We start from the raw sequence: 19,608 nt of genomic DNA, 5'->3' as shown, positions 1-19,608 counted from the left end.
CATGTCTGGCATGACGCTGACCATAGGAGTTGGCTATACAGCAAAAACAGATCTGGGACCAGGCTAGCTCAGCTCCAGTAGGCAGGTGTGAGTACAGAGAATCTGAGGCATCACAGAGAATCTGTCGGCATCCCAAATGGCACCCTATTCTATATAGGGCATTAGTTTTGACCAGGGCACGTATAGCTAAAAAGTATGGTACCCAGGCTAGGGCACATAGGGCTCTGGTCAAAAGTAGTGCAGGTAGCCTATTGGTTAGAGTGTTGGGCCAGTAACCGAAAGGTTGCTAGATCAAATCCCTGAGCTGACAAGGTAAAAATCTGTCGTTCTGCCCCTGAACAAGGCAGTTAACCCACTGTTCCTAGGCTGTCATTATAAATAAGAAGTTGTTCTTAACTAACTTGTCTAGTTAAATAAAGGTTAAATAAAAAATATATAGTGAATAGGGTGCCATTTAGGAAGCATAGCCCAGTGCTCACAGAAGGGCACTACTCACTCACTAGTATGGAGAAACAGAGAATCCAATTGCCTATATCTGGAACTGCCAGTATGCTCTCTGACTCAGCAGAACTGTTGGACATGCATTGCTATGTTTGGGGTTCTCTGACTCAGCAGAACTGTTGGACATGCATTGCATTGCTATGTTTGGGGCTCCCTGACTCAGCAGAACTGTTGGACATGCATTGCTATGTTTGGGGTTCTCTGACTCAGCAGAACTGTTGGACATGCATTGCATTGCTATGTTTGGGGCTCCCTGACTCAGCAGAACTGTTGGACATGCATTGCTATGTTTGGGGTTCTCTGACTCAGCAGAACTGTTGGACATGCATTGCATTGCTATGTGTGGGGCTCCCTGATTCTGCAGAACTGTTGGACATGCATTGCTATGTGTGGGGCTCCCTGACTCTGCAGAACTGTTGGACATGCATTGCTATGTTTGGGGCTCCCTGACTCAGCAAAACTGTTGGACATGCAGGTTTATCCGTTTAGAGGATGCAGGTTGGTCAGGTTCATCCATTTAGAGTATGCAGGTTGGTCAGGTTCATCCATTTTAGAGGATGCAGGCTGGTCAGGTTCATCCATTTAGAGTATGCAGGTTGGTCAGGTTCATCCATTTAGAGTATGCAGGTTGGTCAGGTTCATCCATTTAGAGGATGCAGGTTGGTCAGGTTCATCCATTTAGAGGATGCAGGTTGGTCAGGTTTATCCATTTAGAGGATGCAGGTTGGTCAGGTTTATCCATTTAGAGGATGCAGGTTGGTCAGGTTCATCCATTTAGAGGATGCAGGCTGGTCAGGTTTATCCATTTAGAGGATGCAGGTTGGTCAGGTTTATCTATTTAGAGTATGCAGGTTGGTCAGGTTCATCCATTTAGAGGATGCTGGTTGGTCAGGTTCATCCATTTAGAGGATGCAGGCTGGTCAGGTTTATCCATTTAGAGGATGCAGGTTGGTCAGGTTCATCCATTTAGAGGATGCAGGTTGGTCAGGTTCATCCATTTAGAGGATGCAGGCTGGTCAGGTTTATCCATTTAGAGGATGCAGGCTGGTCAGGTTTATCCATTTAGAGGATGCTGGTTGGTCAGGTTCATCCATTTAGAGGATGTAGGTTGGTCAGGTTTATCCGTTTAGAGGATGCAGGTTGGTCAGGTTCATCCATTTAGAGCAGGCCCGGGAAAAGGCTGGCCCGGGGGCCATATGCAGCCCGCGACCTGATTCAATGCGGCCCGTGGAATCATGCTCAGATCACATAAAGAATTTACGATAGTAAAGTTTTGAAAAAACGTATTTGCTATACAAATTAAAAGCCCAATGAATACTCGCCTTTGTGTAATGATTTAACTCCCACCGCTTGTGAGACATTTATTTTGAAGGCACGTATAAACAACTACACGAGGATAGACAGTGACTGACAGGCTGACACACACGTCACAGTTACAAATAGTAGCTATAGTAGAAAAAACTAGTTTTTCAAAGAAAAAAGTAGACAATGAATGTAGGGTGTTCCAGCAAGACTGGACGTTGACATGTTTAATTATTGAGGTATCAGGAAAAGCTGTGTGCTTAGTGTGCAAAGAGAGCATCACTGTCTTGAAAGACTACAACTTGTCCCAACACTTCCAGACGAAGCATGCAGAGAAATATAGGAATGCCTTCTGAGCAGAGGGCAAGTGCATCGAAAGACTTGCTTTCTCAGTTGCAGCAAGGGCTTTTCACAAAACTGCATTCAGCAAACAACGGAATTGTGAGAGCTAGCTACAGTGAGGGAAAAAAGTATTTGATCCAGTGCTGATTTTGTACGTTTGCCCACTGACAAAGAAATGATCAGTCTATCATTTTAATGGTAGGTTTATTTGAACAGTGAGAGACAGAATAACAACAACAAAAATCCAGAAAAACACATGTCAAAAATGTTATAAAATTATTTGCATTTTAATGAGGGAAATAAGTATTTCCCTCATTAAGTGCTCCTAAACACCCCCAAATAATGTTCATCAGAAAACATTATTCATCAGGAGGTGCTCTGTAAATGTGTTCTGAAAATGAGCCATGTTGTGGACACAGTCACTAAAGTGGTAAACTTCATAAGAGCAAAATCTTTAAACCACAGGTAGTTTATCTCACTGTTGGAAGAGACAGAGTCGGATCATGCAGATCTCCCCTACCACACAAACGTGAGATGGCTGAGTTTGGGGAAGGTGCTTAAAAGGGTGTGGGACCTGAAGTCGGAGATTGCTGAGTTTTTATGAAAGGAAAATATGTGGATTTCCCTCAACTGCAAGATAAAGAATGATTGGCTGATTTTGCCTTCACCGTGGACATCATGGCCCTCATGAATGAATTGAATTCCAACCTACAAGGGAAGGGTCTTTTTGAACATCAGACGTACAGCCTTGTCAAAGCCTTCAAGGGAAAATTATTCCTACTGACCCGCCAAGTAGAAGCCAACAATCTCATCAACCTTTCCAACACTACTAGTCTGTTCCCTATCAGATGACCAGTGGGAGAAGTATACATCGCTGCTGAATGCTTTGTACGGTGAGTTTTCTTGTCGTTTTGAGGATTCTAAAGTGTTGGAAAATGACATGCTGTTGGTTTCCTCTGCTTTCACCTTCAATGTGGGTAACGCTCCCACTGACCTGCAACTTCAGCTTATCGATCTTCAGTCTGATGCAGTGATTGGAGAACTATTCAAAACAATGTCACTGACGAGGTTGTATGCATCTGGCAATGAACAAAACTTTTAAAAGATTAGGAGTCATGCTCAGAAGATGTTTGTACTGTTTGGGTCAACCTATGTATGTGAACAGACATTTTCAGTGATGAAATGTAACAAGTCAAGGCACACGTCAGAACTATACCTGACTTCACTGCTCTAGTCAATGCCCATCAGAGACTTCACTCGTCACACTGACTGAGTAGTTTAAATGTAATGTTGAGCTCTCTCTCTTTCTTGTGTTTTTGTGCATACCCGGTGTGTAGTTCATTGCATGTTTAATAATGAAATACCTACCAAAAGCAGAACATGGATGTGGTTTATTTCTGTGCATGTTAAAAAAGTAAAATAAGTAGCATATCTGGATGTGATTTACAGTAGATATATCTGTCAAACATACATACACATGATGTATAATCCTGTAGTATGAATCTGGCCCCGCGATGGCAAAAATATATTCTAATGTGGCCCTCCATGGGAAATAATTGCCCAGGCCTGACTTAGAGTGTGCAGGTCCACCTTGATCTTCTTTCTCCTTGCTGCTCAGCATCCTCACGGCGGAGTAGAAACCACCTTGCATAACCACAAGGGGGAGCCATTCACTGACACTCACTGAAATCACATCACACATCAAATCTCTCTCTCTCTCTCTCTCTCTCTCTCTCTCTCTGTCTCTCTATCTCTATCTCTCTCTCTCTCTCTCTCTCTCTCTGTCTCTGTCTCTGTGTGCATGTGTAAAATATCCTCATTGTGCTTCCTGTGTAAATGCAGCCGAAGTGAAAATTCTACGGAAATTAAGATTCGGCCCAGACGGCTGACTCATCTCCCATTCAATCTCAATTTAGGCAAGTGTCACTATGTCCTTTTGTTCTACATCACATCTGTTGGTTTCAGGGAGGAACTGGTATATCATTAATGGGAACAAGTGACATTGGAAACTCTTTTAACTTCCTCTATTGTAAACAAATCTCCATTCTCGAATAATAAAGATCTATTAATTTGAATTGAAAATGTGCACCTGTGTCATTGACGTTATTTTCACCAAGTCTGTAGTCTCATGGGAACATGATGCCACAGCCCATGATATCCCCCTCGAAACAGCAAGGACCAAAGGGTTTCCCAACCCCACTAACATGGACGATATTCCCATCATCTGAGAGAGAGAGAGGGATGAGAAAGAGAAAGACACAGTCAGAGAGAGAAGAGATGAGAGACTGAGAGTGAGGATGAGGGAGAGAGAGAGAGAAAGAGAGGGGGAGAGCAGGAGAAAGAAGCTTTGTCAGTGAGGACTGTTGATAATAGATGTGATTTATGTTGATTGATTGATTATTTAAGTTATGTTATTTAAATTTCACTAAGAGGGCACCATTGTCACCCTGTAATTGTTCTTCGCAAAAAACATGTCACTAGAAACACCTGCAGCGGAATTTCACTTGAAACTATTTTCAGGATGTCCACAAGAAGGCAATGACTATCTAGGTAAACAGGTAGGTAAACAGCTAGGTAAACAGCTAGGTAAATATCTAGGTGAACAGCTAGGTAAATGTTGCTGTCCCATCTATTCAAAATGTTCCGGTCTATTTTGCACACTGTGTACAGCGATTATTAAGGGGACATGATCACTGGGTCAAACAGGACTCTACCACACGCATCTATACACATACATAGCATTACTTCAGGATTCATTAAGTAAAACAAATTCAATCGCTGGTGAAAAACAACAAAACAATAAAAAATAACGCAAGAGGGAGACAACAATAAAAAAAATAATTAAAAAAACATTGCCAAAGGTAGCCTGCAGTGTGTGTGGCTAGGTTGCTGCAGACATGATCCTTTCCGGTGTGTGTGGCTTGGTTGCTGGTAAATATTTTTGGAGTTGTCATGGGAGCCGTCCCCGGCTTAAGATACTGTTTAAACAATCTCTATCTGAGTGTGTGTGTGTGCGTGTGTGTGTGGGACGGGGAGAGAAACGGAGACACTGTATCATTAGTGCTCCCATGAGGGCCTCTGTCACAACACACACAACAATCTCAGCAAACACTGGTGCCACTAAGGGGGGGGAGGAGGGGGGGAGAGGAGTGCGTCTAAAAATAGCAGTGTAGAGTGTGGACAGAGAGAAGGCAAGGCTCTCTGGCACCTTAGACAACTGCTCGCCATGCCAGGAAACCTGGCTGAAACCTGGCCGAGACCTGGCTGGAAGGCAGCTGAGGACCGGAGGGATGGAGGAACACAGAGGTGAGAACGAGAGAACAGGGCTGGTTGGCGTTCGTAGTAAGAGAGTATGTCTGAAAAACACAGGGGCTTCCCTCAATCCCTCCCTGGCCAGGCCCAGGGAACTTTGACTCAACTGATTCCTCAACAACAACATCACCAGCTAGAATATGTGTGGATCTTCAACACCACAGCCACTGATCTAGAAGATACATACAGCAGGTCTTAATTCTTAAAATGTGACGATGAAGGTGGTAGGATAGGGCCTGTGCCACTTAGGCAAAGTAATGTTGGTGGTAGGATAGGGCCTGTGCCACTTCGGCAAAGTAATGTTGGTGGTAGGATAGGGCCTGTGCCACTTAGGCAAAGTAGTGTTGGTGGTAGGATAGGGCCTGTACCTGGTGATGATGGCGGTAGGGCAGGGTGGGGCCAGTGACAGCCAGGTTAGGTATTAGTGGTGGTTGTAGGGCAGGGTGGAACCAGTGACAGCCAGGTTAAGTATTGGCGGTGGTTGTAGGGCAGGGTGGAACCAGTGACAGCCAGGTTAAGTATTGGCGGTGGTTGTAGGGCAGGGTGGAACCAGTGACAGCCAGGTTAGGTAGTGCTAGTTGTTGTAGGGCGGGGCCTCATGCTGCTGGTGAGTCACTGATGAGGAGCTGTGATGGGGCCCTGCTCTGATAGCCCAGCGCCCGCCAAGCTGACAGGGTTAATGAGGCTTGGTGAGCCGCTGCCTCACTGGCTGCTCCCAACAGGACACTGCAACACAAACACACAGCACGCACGCAAACACAAAGACACACACAAACAGTCAGACCTAAACAGGGCGCTACGCCTCAGTCCGCTCTGAGCACAGAAGAGGGTCCATGGTCCATTGACACAGTCAGTACCATCACACTGTCGCAACACACGGAATGAAGGTCCTCACTGTCTATGCCAATATCATAACATACAACACTTGTGATTGACCTGAGTGATATGACACGCAGGCAGCTGGCAGCCACAGAACATAAAAACAAAGATGAGCTGATTCCCAAATGGCACCACTACTTTGAACCAGGACCAATAGGGTGCTGTGGTTTAACAGATGACTGAGGTGGCAAACCAAACCAGGCAGAACCTCTTCACAGAGTTCTGTCTTCGCCCTTCACTGTTTTTGCATCTGCAAATAAAAGCAAAACAGCAAGAAACAGTTTCAAAATTCAGTAAGGCAAAATAACAGACACAAATTGAAAATCTGCCTTTCCTATAGAAAGTCTGCTAAGGCCTTGTGCACCATCGAGAACATCCTGACTGGTTGCATCACTGCCTGGTATGGCAACTGCTCGGCCTCCGACCGCAAGGCACTACAGAGGGTAATGCGTACGGCCCAGTACATCACTGGGGCCAAGCTTCCTGCCATCCAGGACCTCTATATCAGGCGGTGTCAGAGGAAGGCCCTAAAAATTGTCAAAGACTCCAGCCACCCTAGTCATAGACTGTTCTCTCTTCTACCGCACGGCAAGCTGTACCGGAACGCCAAGTTGAGGTCCAAAAGGCTTCTTAACAGCTTCTACCCCCAAGTCATAAGACTCCTAAACAGCTAATCAAAGGGCTACCCAGACCCCTCTTTTATGCTGCTGCTACTCTCTGTTTATAATCTATGTATAGTCACTTTAACTCTACCTACATGTACATATTACCTCAATTACCTGGACTAACCTATGCCCCTGCACATTGACTCCATACCAGTTCCCTGTATACAGTCTTGTTTGTTATTTGACTGCTTCTGTTTAATTATTTGTTACTTTTATTTTCTATTTTCAATTTTTTACTTAACACTTAATTGAAAAAATCTTTACTTCTTAAAGCATTGTTGGTTAAGGGCTTGTAAGTAAGCATTTCACTGTTGTATTCAGCACATGTGACAAATAACATTTGATTTGATTTGATAATGCCAAGAGTGTGCAAAGCTGTCATCAAGGCAAAGGGAGGGTACTTTGAACAATCTAAAATCTAAAATATATTTTGATTTGTTTAACACTTTTTTGGTTACTACATGATTCCATCCATATGTGTTATTTCATAGTTTTGATGTCTTCACTATTATTCTACAATGTAGAAAATAGTAAAAATAAAGAAAAACCCTTGAATTAATTGGTGTGTCCAAACTTTTGACTGGTACTGTAGATACTTTGGATACTTTGTCATGAGTGTGCATATAGTGAAGTCATGAGTTATTGCGTTGCTGATTGTGTTAAAGGCTTGGATGGATGGATGGATGGATGGAGAGGAGAGCACTAAGAGATTCTAGGAGGCCTGTTCATCTGGGGTGCGTCCTTTGGGCCATGGTCAAAAATAGTGCACTATGTAGGGACTAGGCTGTCATTTGGGATGGACCCTAAAAAGTACTAGGAGTCCTGTTGATGTAAAGTGAAGGAGCTGGACAGGAGCCTGTATGTGAACCCAAGCATGGGAAAGCAAACCTCAGACATAGAGTGGAAAACCACATACATCATTTTTAAGATTAATGGGGAGCTGTGCTGGGGCGTGCAGATTCTTGTGGCGTCTACCACCCGCCAGCCAAACCAGAGGGGGAGTCCACATACAGAACCCAGTCGGACTGACTGGCGTGGTAACGTTATCGTGGTGCCCCAATCCATCCCTCAGCTCTGCCTGGCTGTATCATCTCCAGCTTTACTAGGTTGCATCCCAAATGGCACCCTATTCTCTTTACTGTGCACTACTTTGGACCAGGGCCCATTAGGGTTCTGGTCAAACGTAGTGCAGTAGGAAATAGGGTCCCATTTAGGATGCAGATTAGAAGAGATTGTCAGATGTTGAGGAAAATAAGCAGCAAGGTTGCATGCTATAAAGTGTACTACCTTTGACCAGAGCCCTAATGGCACCCTATTCCCTATTTAGTGGACTACTCTGGTCAAAAGTAGTGCACTAGACTGTATAGGGATTTGAGAATAGGATGCCACTTCAGATGCACTTTTAACTAGAACGCATGGCATGTGGCTGAGGCCCTGACTATAACCCCTTGACAAGGATGGGTTTAACAATAAGGTCCGTCAGACTGGCCAATGTCTAGATAACTCTCAGCATCCCCACAATACACTCCCTCTTGCTCTGATACAGTCGCAGACCTAGCAGTACTTGATGGCTAATCTATAGTGATAGCTATAGTGATAGATAGCAGTGGGATGCTGGAGGCTTTGGGATGGCAGATGCCTGGAGACAGAGAGATAGCAGTGGTTGGTAACAGGGCCTGTCTTCACAAAGGGCCACACTGAGAAGTTAACAAACCGTAGCAAGATAACTACAACGGATTCACCGACTGGCGAGAGCGCGAGAGATAGGCTAACTCTCTGAGGAATGAGATATTGTCCCCCTTTCTTCCTTAAGATGTTTTGTTGTTCTGTTCTTTATCGGCCTGTGTGATCCTAGTCTATCTGCCTTGGCCACCTCCAGCTCTACCTCCTTCTCCAGCTCCAGCCGAGAGAGATGGTGCCCAGAGATGCTTGGTTTGAAACTGCCTGTTTCAGAGAGATACACAGGAAACAGCTCTGATCCATCAGACATATAAAACCTCCCAACATGAGTTGGTTCAAAACCCACATACTCAGAGAATGAGCTAACCGTTAAGTCAGGCAGAAAACAAATGTTGATAAAAAGCACAGAAATGTGGATGAAGAGCACATAGAACTGTTGATGAAGAGCACATAGAACTGTTGATGAAGAGCACATAGAACTGTTGATGAAGAGCACATAGAACTGTTGATGAAGAGCACATAGAACTGTTAATGAAGAACACAGAACTGTTGATGAAGAGCACATAGAACTGTTGATGAAGAGCACATAGAACTGTTGATGAAGAGCACATAGAACTGTTGATGAAGAGCACATAGAACTGTTGATGAAGAGCTCATAGAACTGTTGATGAAGAGCATGAACTTACCTGCACAGTAGGCCACTGAGCCTCGGCTCCAGCCCAGGTGTCTGTTCTTGTGATAGTCCTAAAGACAGACAGATGCACAAGTTACTATACAATCACAGCTCTCTACACACATTCAAGTCCACTCTTAAGATATCTTTTCCCACAGACCTACAAAAAACACTGTTGTTTTAGCTTTAATGTGTTCCCATATACTCTTTGTCCAGTGTACTACCGTAGTGTACTACCCTTGTGTTCTACCCTAATCTGTCATCATGTTTAGTGTACCCCTCTGGTTAGTCTTTATGTTTTGTGTACTTCTATATTCCTTTTGATTTGAAAGTGTAATTGTAATACTTTGCTATTAATCTCGCTGATTTATTAATTGGTGTCTGATCCTTACGTTTTTTTCTCCTCTTTGGATTTCTTCCCCTCAAGCAGACCACCGTTTGTTGCCACAGTGGTGCGCATTACAGTACACACAGACAGGATTCTTCTTTTCTATACAGGTATCTCCATGTCAACAGAAACAATACATGGACTCAGACTCAGAGAGAGTTAATCACCAGATGTTTTTTGTTCTCTTTGCTCTACTCCACCTCCAGGAGTAGAGCCAACCAACCACAACCCAAAGAGGAGGAAGACAACTGCTTTTCATTCGTACTTGAGGAAACACATTTCTGCTGTTCCTCCTCTATGTAGCAGAACTGTCAATAAATGACCTCAAAGATGTAACAGGTCATTGTTGATTGTGGGAACGGTTCAGAAGTAGCCAAGTCTGTAGCTACATACTGTATGAGAACACCGAGGTCTGGGGGAACTCAGTCGGGGTCTCGACTTACTGTTGAGAGTTAGAATAGTAGAATACTTAAGGTGCAATTTCAAAACCGGTTGCAGCAGTTTTCCTCTTGTTATATGTCACTCACTGACAGTCACTCAATTAGTCCATGTTAGTAAAAAAAACTTAGTCTAGCCAACTATCTAAACTTGTAGTAATCATGGCCGAATTATCAGCATGCCCAGGGGCCCTGACCTCCAGGGGGCCACCATTGATTTTGTTAGTCACTATCACTCAGATATCAGATTAACCTGGCATAAATCATGCCAAAATGTGTAGAATTGCAAGTAATTTGCTGTAAAACTACACAAAAAAACCTATTCTGTAAAGCAAAGGTATTTTTTTAACCTTTTGTTAATAAAATAAATGTTCTACTAACAGATCCCTCTGTATTTATTAAATTCCACGTTTTAATCCCGGTGCTGAGTTCGTGTGTAGCGGCTAACTGTATAGCTAATATGAGAGGTGAATGAAGCTACAGCAACCATGGCTGGGGTCAAATCCTCCCGGCCCTGTCCCGACCTCACTAAAACTCGGACCCTGGTTACGGCCCTGGAAGCAGCTACAACCTTTACTCAAAAGGACCACATTTCAGTGCCCGTGTCAGATTACCCATACTTGCGTTCTAAATAGTATGCATTTTGAGTATGCGAAATAAATGATGGGACATTTTGAAAATGTAGTGTACTGTTGCCCTTTTCTGCAGTCAAAGACCCAAAGTGCCCTCTTTGGCCTCATGGGTGGAATGTTATTAATATTTTTCATAATTTAATAATTAATAAAGTCGAAAATCCGGTGTTTCTATGTCTAACAGTTATATTTCAGTCTTCTGTGACGTATATAAAGTTTAATGTTGGGATGCAAACTCAAAATGCAATACAATTCAACTCTATATCTGACATGGTACAGGGGTCTTCTTTCTTTGTAAGCCCATAACCATGTGTGTGAGGTGTGACCTTCGGTTTCAAAAAAAAATAAAATAAATAAGACTAGCAAGAATCACTCTGTGTGACCCTGATTTAGCCCACAGGAGTAAAAGGTTAAATGCCAGGATGTCGTACTCATTTTGGCTTTTCATCTAATAGAATTCGCTGAACACTATTGAGGAAGAGAATCGTCTTTCGTGACTCACATGTGTTTGACAAGAGCTGATAATCAGCTGAGGGGACGTGCTGGACCAAAATGAACGAATGGCGGGAATCAACACAAATGCATTAGATCATGCATTCTCAGTAGGATGAGCCTAGAATGCTGATATTTGTTGCTTACTGCATTAGTTTTTACTAAACAATACGTTCTAAATATAGTAGTATGTAGTATGATTAGTACACAGTATGCAGTTGAAGTAAGTAGCAGGCAAGCCAGATGTAGGCCAGTGTCTACCGATCTCTACACAGGTGGGAATGATATGCCTTCTGGAGAGGCCACAGACAGCTGCTCCATCAGGTCAGACGAGATAGAGAGAAAGGAAGCCAATGCTGGGGTTAGTCTGTCTGACAACCCCACTGGGGCTGTAGGAGAGGGGGAGGAGAGCGAGGAGAGCGAGAGAGCAGAGGAGAGGAAGACACAGAGACAAGGAGGAATGCAGCTCCTTCTCCAAGCCTTCAGCCATGTCTATTCTCTTCCTTAACCTTTTCTCAACCACAAGCCCTGGGATTTCTCTGGCTGGCCTCATCTCTGGGATGATGACGCTTAGCTAGGATTGTTTGGGCTTTTGTTTCAGCAGAAGTATACAGTGTAGCTTATGGACCCTGGTCAAAAGTAGTGCACTATACAGGGAATATGGTGCCATTTGGGACACACCCAACAAGGCTCTGATCAATTCTTTGGTTGAGAACAGCAGAAAGCAGCATTGGGCTCATTTGATCTGTTCATCTAATATGGATTTTAAGTGATGGATTTACAGTCAAGTCACAGTGAGACCACAGACGTGTGTCTTAGTAGAGATGATGAGTGATGTCTTTAATACCCCCCAATTCAACACCCCGGCATCTCTACCATCTACTGTGTCGTGTTGTTTGGTTTCTGACGGAGGGCTCTACATATTAGAGTATGCAGTTGAGCAATACTAAAATACCAGAAAGTGCCTACATTTTGACATGACAACTTCAAAACTTCGTTCAAAATGTACCATTTGTTCCCAAAATGTATTAATCATGATCATATTCATCACATTTTGCATATCCCATTCAGGTCTACTACTCAACTGCAAAACAAATACCATCTGCACAAACAGTCATCATCAACAACAGTCTGTATAAATACCATCTGCACAAACAGCCATCATCAACAACGGTCTGTATAAATACCATCTGCACAAACAGTCATCATCAACAACAGTCTGTATAAATACCATCTGCACAAACAGTCATCATCAAAAACAGTCTGTATAAATACCATCTGCACAAACAGTTATCATCAACAACAGTCTGTATAAATACCATCTGCACAAACAGTCATCATCAACAACAGTCTGTATAAATACCATCTGCACAAACAGTCATCATCAACAACAGTCTGTATAAATACCATCTGCACAAACAGTCATCATCAACAACGATCTCACTCGGTCTGTATAAATCTGCCTAAAAGTTTATTCTGTTAACCCAGGAACCCCAATCTGCTACTTAAACATGAACGTTGGACCACATTGCTCTGCAGAAGCCATTAGTCTAAAACTAAGCTGCTTCCAAGAACAAAAAACAGTAGCGTTGTGTCGGTCCATAGCAAATCCCTATCTGATCCTGAGGGGCTTTATCAGTGTCATTGGAACTAGCCTGCATTTCCACACTGTGACAGAGTCAACAAGCTGGAGCTGCAGAGATGCTGGCCTTCCCTGGGGGATTTGTGGAAGCAGATACCCATCTCTCTCCTGAGTCCTGGGCTATAAATATCCCCACAGGGATTACTGCAGGAGAAGCCAGGTGAGCGTGTGTGTGTGTGTGTGTGTGTGTGTGTGTGTGTGTGTCCACAACCCTCAGTGAGAGAGGGGGGAAGAGGGTAGTGGGGGTACAGGTTTGATTGTGTAAGCCCTTATCATCGTGTAAAAACCACTGTTGTGAAATGCCAGGGCAGAGAGATGGATATCAGAGATACAGTACTTGATGGGAAAGAATAGAACAACAGCCTGTGTGTGTGTCCTGTCAATTCTATTATTACTACAGTAAACCAGATAGGGAGAGAGAGGCCTTGGCTTGGCTTTCATTCTCAGCTCCTTTGTTCAGCCAGATAGAACCTGACCTTAGTAGAATCAACATGTTCATAGGCTCTGGTTCTGAAGTGCTGGATCAGGGAGTGTTCTCAGGCCAGTGAGGACACAGAGACACAGCTGCAGCCACAGGGCCCGGCCAGGCCGAAGGAAACATGGTTCACACACACACACGCATGCACACACACACACAGTAGGAGGGGGATGGAGGGGGGCTAAAACTGAGCCCGTGGGGACAGAAGGAAGAGGGCAGAGGAAAGGGTCGACAGGGAACGGCTGGGAGTGGAAGGCCAGCCAGCGAGATAACAGCCTACCACAATAGCTCATTCACACACACACACATACACACACACACACACATACACATACACACACACACACACACACACACACACACACACACACACACACACACACACACACACACACACACACACACACACACACACACACACACACACACACACACACCTCACCCCACTCAGGGCTGGATCTTTCTCTTTGTCCTGCACCTTAGCAACCAGTGTGTACTCCGGATGCAAGCTGAAGCTACCAAGCAGCACACATACATCTAAACTCTTATCTGCAGAGAGAGGAAGGAGAGCCAGAGTAGATGTAGCGCCAGGTCTGGGAAGGAGAGATCGTAGATTACATCTCCCCCAACACACACACACACACACACATACAGACTTTGTGCTTCTGTGTTTGCCTCTACCCGGTCCCTGGATTCATATGGTTGCTGATCTTTAGACCTCGACAAGACAGAGCTGCTCTTCCTCCCGGGGAAGGCCTGCCCGCTCCAAGACCTATCCATCACGGTTGACAACTCCACAGCGTTCCCCTCCCAGAGCTCAAAGAACCTTGGCATGATGCTGGACAACACCCTGTCATTCTCTTTAAACATCAAAGTAGTGACTCACTCCAACAGGTTCATGCTCTACAACATCCGCAGAGTACGACCTTTCCTCCAAGCGGCGCAGGTCCTAATCCATGCACTTGGCATCTCCGTCTGGACAACTGCAACTCTCTGTTGGCTGGGCTCCCCACTTGTGCAATCAAACCCATGCAATTTATCCAATATGACATTGCCTTCCGGTGTGCCCTTGAGCAAGGCACTTAACCCCCCACAACAACAGCTCCATGGGCGCCCAGTGTGGCAGCCAGCGCTACAACCTCTCCAACCTGTATTTTCATCTTGTGTCTTTTGGAGGGGTTGGGATTAAGCAAAAAAACACATTTGCCTTTCGTGAACTAACACTTGCACACTCACCCTAACACTAACACTAACACTCGGACTAACACTAACACTAACACTCACACTAAGACTAACACTCACACTAACACTCACACTAACACTCGGACTAACACTCACACTAACACTCGGAATAACACTCGCACTAACACTTGCACTAACACTCGGACTAACACTAACACTCACACTAACACTCACACTCACACTAATACTAATACTCACACTAACACTCGGACTAACACTCACACTAACACTCGGACTAATACTCGGACTAACACTCACACTAACACTCACACTCACACTAATACTAACACTCACACTAACACTCGGACTAACACTCACACTAACACTTGGACTAACACTCACACTAACACTCGGAATAACACTCGGAATAACACTCACACTAGCACTCGCACTAACACTTGCACTAACACTCGCACTAACACTCGCACTCACACTCACACTAACACTAACACCAACACGAACACTAAGACCAACACTAACACTAAGACCAACACTAACACTAACACTCACACCAAAACTAACACCAACACTCGCACTAACACTAACACTCACACTAATACTAACACCAACACTCGCAGTAACACTAACACTCGGACTAACACTCACACTAACACTCGCACTAACTCTCGCACTAACACTCACACTAACACTCACAGTAACACTAACACTAACACTCACACTCACACTCGCAGTAACACTCACACTCGCACTAACACTCACACTAACACTCACACTAACACTCACACTCGCACTAACACTAACACTCAATTAACACTAACACTCGTATTAACACTCACACTCGCACTAACACTCGCACTAACACTAACACTCATATTAACACTAGCACTCATATTAACACTAACACTCCCACTAACACTCGTATTAACACTAACACTCATATTAACACTAACACTCCCACTAACACTCGTATTAACACTAACATTCACACTAACACTCGTATTAACACTAACACTCACACTCTTATTAACACTAACACTAACACGCACACTCGTATTAGCACTAACACTCACACTCGTATTAACACTAACACTCACACTAACACTCGTCTTAACACTAACACTAACACTCGCACTTCCACTCCTATTAACACTAACACTCGCACTTGACTTTTTCCTACTGGCACAGACTTTGCTGTCAGCTACAGTACTTTATTGAGGAAAAATGTTCTTGCTATATGACTGAGATATGTGGTTGTCCCACCTAGCAATCTTTAGATGAATGCTCTAAATATAAGTCACTCTGGATAAGAGTGTCTGCTGAAGGACTAAAATGTAAATGTAAAATGTATTTCGCTTTAGATTTAATGATAAAATACATCCCCAACCTCTCATCCGTCTACTGGCTGTACAGTAACTGTACGGTGGAACCACCGGTCAGGTAACCTGACCGTCCACTCTAAGACATCTAGCAGAATTATACGTTAAGGGGTGTGTGTGCTTGTGTGTGTTGGGCGTCCACTCTGAGACATCAGGCAGGATGCTGTCTGTGTGAAGCAGCTGAGCCCAACAACATGTAACATCGTGGTGAGTAAACAGTGATTAACCAGCCCTTCAATTATCTGCTTTATCGCTTCTGTTGGCCTTTGGAGGAGGAGGGAGGTCATAATGTCTCGGTAATGACACACAGATGCAGAGAGACTGAGAGGGACTGAGTCTGATGAGGAGGTAAGGTTAGAGGGTTCATTGTCACCAACAAAACGTCCTCCTTTTTCGGGAGCGGGAGCGAGGGGCAGCAGTCGGTCTGGTCGGCAGACCTGGGTTCAAATACTATTTGAAATAAGCTATTATTAATTGAGCTTGCCTGTTGCAATGGAACCAATAGAAAAGTACCAAAACTACAAACCCTGCTCACCAGTCAGGCTAAAACATTCAAAGTATATGCATTTTTTAAAAACATGTTATTGAACTCAGTTGGTCGGACCCAGTGGCCTTGCTCTTGCTCAACCCTTCCCTTCACAAGACAAGCTGAGTTTCAGTCTGCGGTCGCCGGCCGGTGAGTTCAGGACCTGAGAGTAATTAGTCTCTGTCTGCAGTGAGCCATGCCCATAGCCACAGAGAAATCAGAAAGAGCATGACATGACAGGGCAACTCCACACAGACCAGGCCTTGGGTTGTGGCTGGCGTTCATTACACCTCATGACTGATGTTCCTAGGTCAGACCTACACAGTCAATCCCAGCCCATTTCGTCCTCTACAGGCAGTATGTGCAAATGAGTGATATACTTGTCAATACTTCTATTGATACTGCACCTATGTATATTATGGATACTTCCCAAATGGCACACTATTCCCTATATAGTGAACTACTTTTAGCCATAATGGCAACCTGTATATTTTTTGCTTTGTTTCAGTCCACATTACTATAAGACCAGGCTGTTGCTCCTTGTTTTGATCAGTTCCCGTACAGCAGTTATTTGTGTTGGGCTTCAAGGCTCACAGGTTATTATGGGAAGTCTAGCAGCTCCTGTCCTGTGCTAACATTAGATTGGAACCGCATGTGCATTCTTTGGAAAAAGAAATGAGGGGTTCGAATTAGACGTACTAAAATTTCTTTAATTGTTTTTTCCTCTTCATCAAGCACAATGTGTCCTACACCCACAACAAAGGTTTTGAATAATGAAGGAAGTACAGATGCCATATCTTAATTTGATCATCCTGTTGTTGCAGGAATTTTCCTGCAAAGCAGGAAATGCACATTTGTAGTGTTTTCAAGGTTTAAAAACACGTCTGAAGTTTGTAATTTCCACTTTAAAATGTCGGACTTGATTTGCCCTGTATCAACCTTTACAAAAAATGTACATGAATTATAATTCACATTGCCTGCCTGTTGCTGCAGGATTATTTTCCTGCTGTGAGAATCTCACTAAATGAAGGGAACCTATACTTCTCTGAAGTGCTGATGGGCAAAAAAGTGGACAGAGAGTTATGAGGGCAATGGCCAGACCGAGATTTTGTGTCTGAAAATTACAGATTGAGCCAAAGATTTCAGTGGGAGTCATCCGTTGACTGATGATGGACAACGAATCAAGAAATTGTCTGTCTTTTTACGCATGCAACTATAATAGAGACAGAAGAGAGAGGAGAGAGATAGAGGAGAGGAGAGAGAGATAGAGATAGAAGAGAGAGAGAGAAGAAAGGGAATAGAGATAGAGGAGAGAGAGATAGAGATATAAATAAAGATAGAGGAGAGAAGAGAGAGATAGAGGAGAGAGGAGTGATAGAGAAAAGAGAAGAGAGAGAGAAGAGAGAGAAAGAGAAGAGGAGAGAGAGAGCGATAGAGAAGAGAGGAGAGAGAAGTGAAGTGAGGGGAGAGAGAGAGAGAGAGAGAGAGAGAGAGAGAGAGAGAGAGAGAGCGGGGGAGAGCGGGGGAGAGGGAGAGGAGAGGAGAGATAGAGAGAAGAGAGGAGAAAGGAGAGAGAGGGTAGAGAGAGAGAAGAGAAAGGAGAGAAGAGAGGAGAGATATAGAAGAGAAGAGAGAGGAGAGAAATAGAGAGGGGAGAGAGAGAGAAGAGAAGAGAGAGGAGAGAAATAGAGAGGGGAGAGAGAGAGAAGAGAAGAGAGAGGAGAGAAATAGAGAGGGGAGAGAGAGAGAAGAGAAAGGAGAGAAGAGAGGAGAGAGAGTAGAGAGAGAGAGGAGAAGCGAGGAGAAAGATAGAGAGGAGAGAGAGATGGAGGAGGGAGGAGCGAGGAGAGGAGAGCGAGAGAGGAGAGAGAAGAGAGGAGAGAGATAGCGAGAGAGAGGTAGAGAGGCAGAGAGAGAGAGGAGAGGAGAGAGAGAGGGGAGAGAGGAGAGAAAGAGAGAAGAGAGAGAGAGGAGAGAGGGTGATAGGAAAGATAGAGGAGAGAGAGAGAGAGGAGAGAGAGTGACAGGAAAGATAGAAGAGAGAGAGAGGGGAGAGAGAGAGAAGAGAAAGGAGAGAAGAGAGGAGAGATATAAAAGAGAAGAGAGAGGAGAGAAGAGAGAGAGAGAAGAGAAGAGAGCGATAGATGAGAGAGAGGGGGAGAGAGAGAGAGAGAAGAGGAGAGGAGAGAGATAGAGGAGAGAGAGAGAGGAGAGAGAGAGAAGAGAGGAGAGAGAGAGAGAGAGAGGAGAGAGAGAGAGGGAGATAGAGGAGAGAGAGGAGAGAGAGTGATAGGAAAGATAGAGGAGAAAGAGAGAGAGGAGAGAGTGACAGGAAAGATAGAAGAGAGAGAGAGGGGAGAGAGAGAAGAGAAAGGAGAGAAGAGGAGAGAGAGAGAGAGATAGAGGAGAGATAGAGAAGAGAGGGAGAGAAGAGGAGAGAGATAGAGGAGAGAGAGGAGAGAAGAGAGAAGAGAGAGAGAGAGAGTGACAGGAAAGATAGAAGAGAGAGAAGAGAGGAGATATAGAAGAGAAGAGAGAGAGAAGAGGAGAGAGATAGAGGAGAGGAGAGGGGGGAGAGAGAAAGAGAGAGAAGAGAAGAGGAGAGATAGAGATAGAGGAGAGAGCGGGGAGAGAGGAGAGAGAGATAGAGGAGAGAAGAGGAGAGAGAGAGGAGAGAGAGAGAGAAAGATGAGAAATAGAGGAGAGAGAGAGAGAGAGAGAGATAGAGGAGAGAAGAGAGAAAAGAGGAGAGAGAGAGAAGAGAGAGATATAGAAAGAGGAGAGCGAGAGAGAGAAGAGAGAGAACAGAAAGGAGAGAAGAGATATAGAAGAGAAGAGAGAGGAGAGAAGAGAAAGAGAGAGAGAAAGAGGAGAGAGAGAGAGAGAGAGAGAGAGAGAGAGGAGAGGGAGAGAAGAGAGGAGAGAGGGGGGAAAGAGGAGAGAAGAGAGGAGAGATAGGGAGGAGAGGAGAGGAGAGAGAGAAAGAGAGAGAGAGAGAGAAGAGAGAGAGATAAAGGAGAGAAGAGAGGAGAGAGAGTGATAGGAAAGATAGAGGAGCGAGAGAGAGAGGGAGGAGAGAG

General features: G+C 44.4%; 1 protein-coding gene across 1 annotated transcript in view; it reads right to left on the bottom strand.

Moving 5' to 3' along the window:
• Positions 1-4,271: 4,271 nt before the first annotated feature.
• Positions 4,272-19,608, bottom strand: part of LOC123727318 (putative per-hexamer repeat protein 5) — a 35,635-nt gene continuing 20,298 nt past the window's right edge. Inside the window, exons 3-5 of the mRNA XM_045696107.1 lie at positions 13,866-13,972; positions 9,368-9,425; positions 4,272-4,369 (exon numbers count right to left, since the gene is read on the bottom strand). Of these exons, the coding sequence (XP_045552063.1) occupies positions 4,272-4,369; positions 9,368-9,425; positions 13,866-13,972 (263 nt within the window). The remainder of the gene's footprint in view (positions 4,370-9,367; positions 9,426-13,865; positions 13,973-19,608) is intronic.

The sequence above is a fragment of the Salmo salar genome, chromosome ssa15, assembly GCF_905237065.1.
Source record: "Salmo salar chromosome ssa15, Ssal_v3.1, whole genome shotgun sequence".
Taxonomy (NCBI): domain Eukaryota; kingdom Metazoa; phylum Chordata; class Actinopteri; order Salmoniformes; family Salmonidae; genus Salmo; species Salmo salar.
The sequence above is the reverse complement of the archived record's forward strand: the minus strand, read 5'-3'. Positions and strand labels throughout refer to the sequence as shown.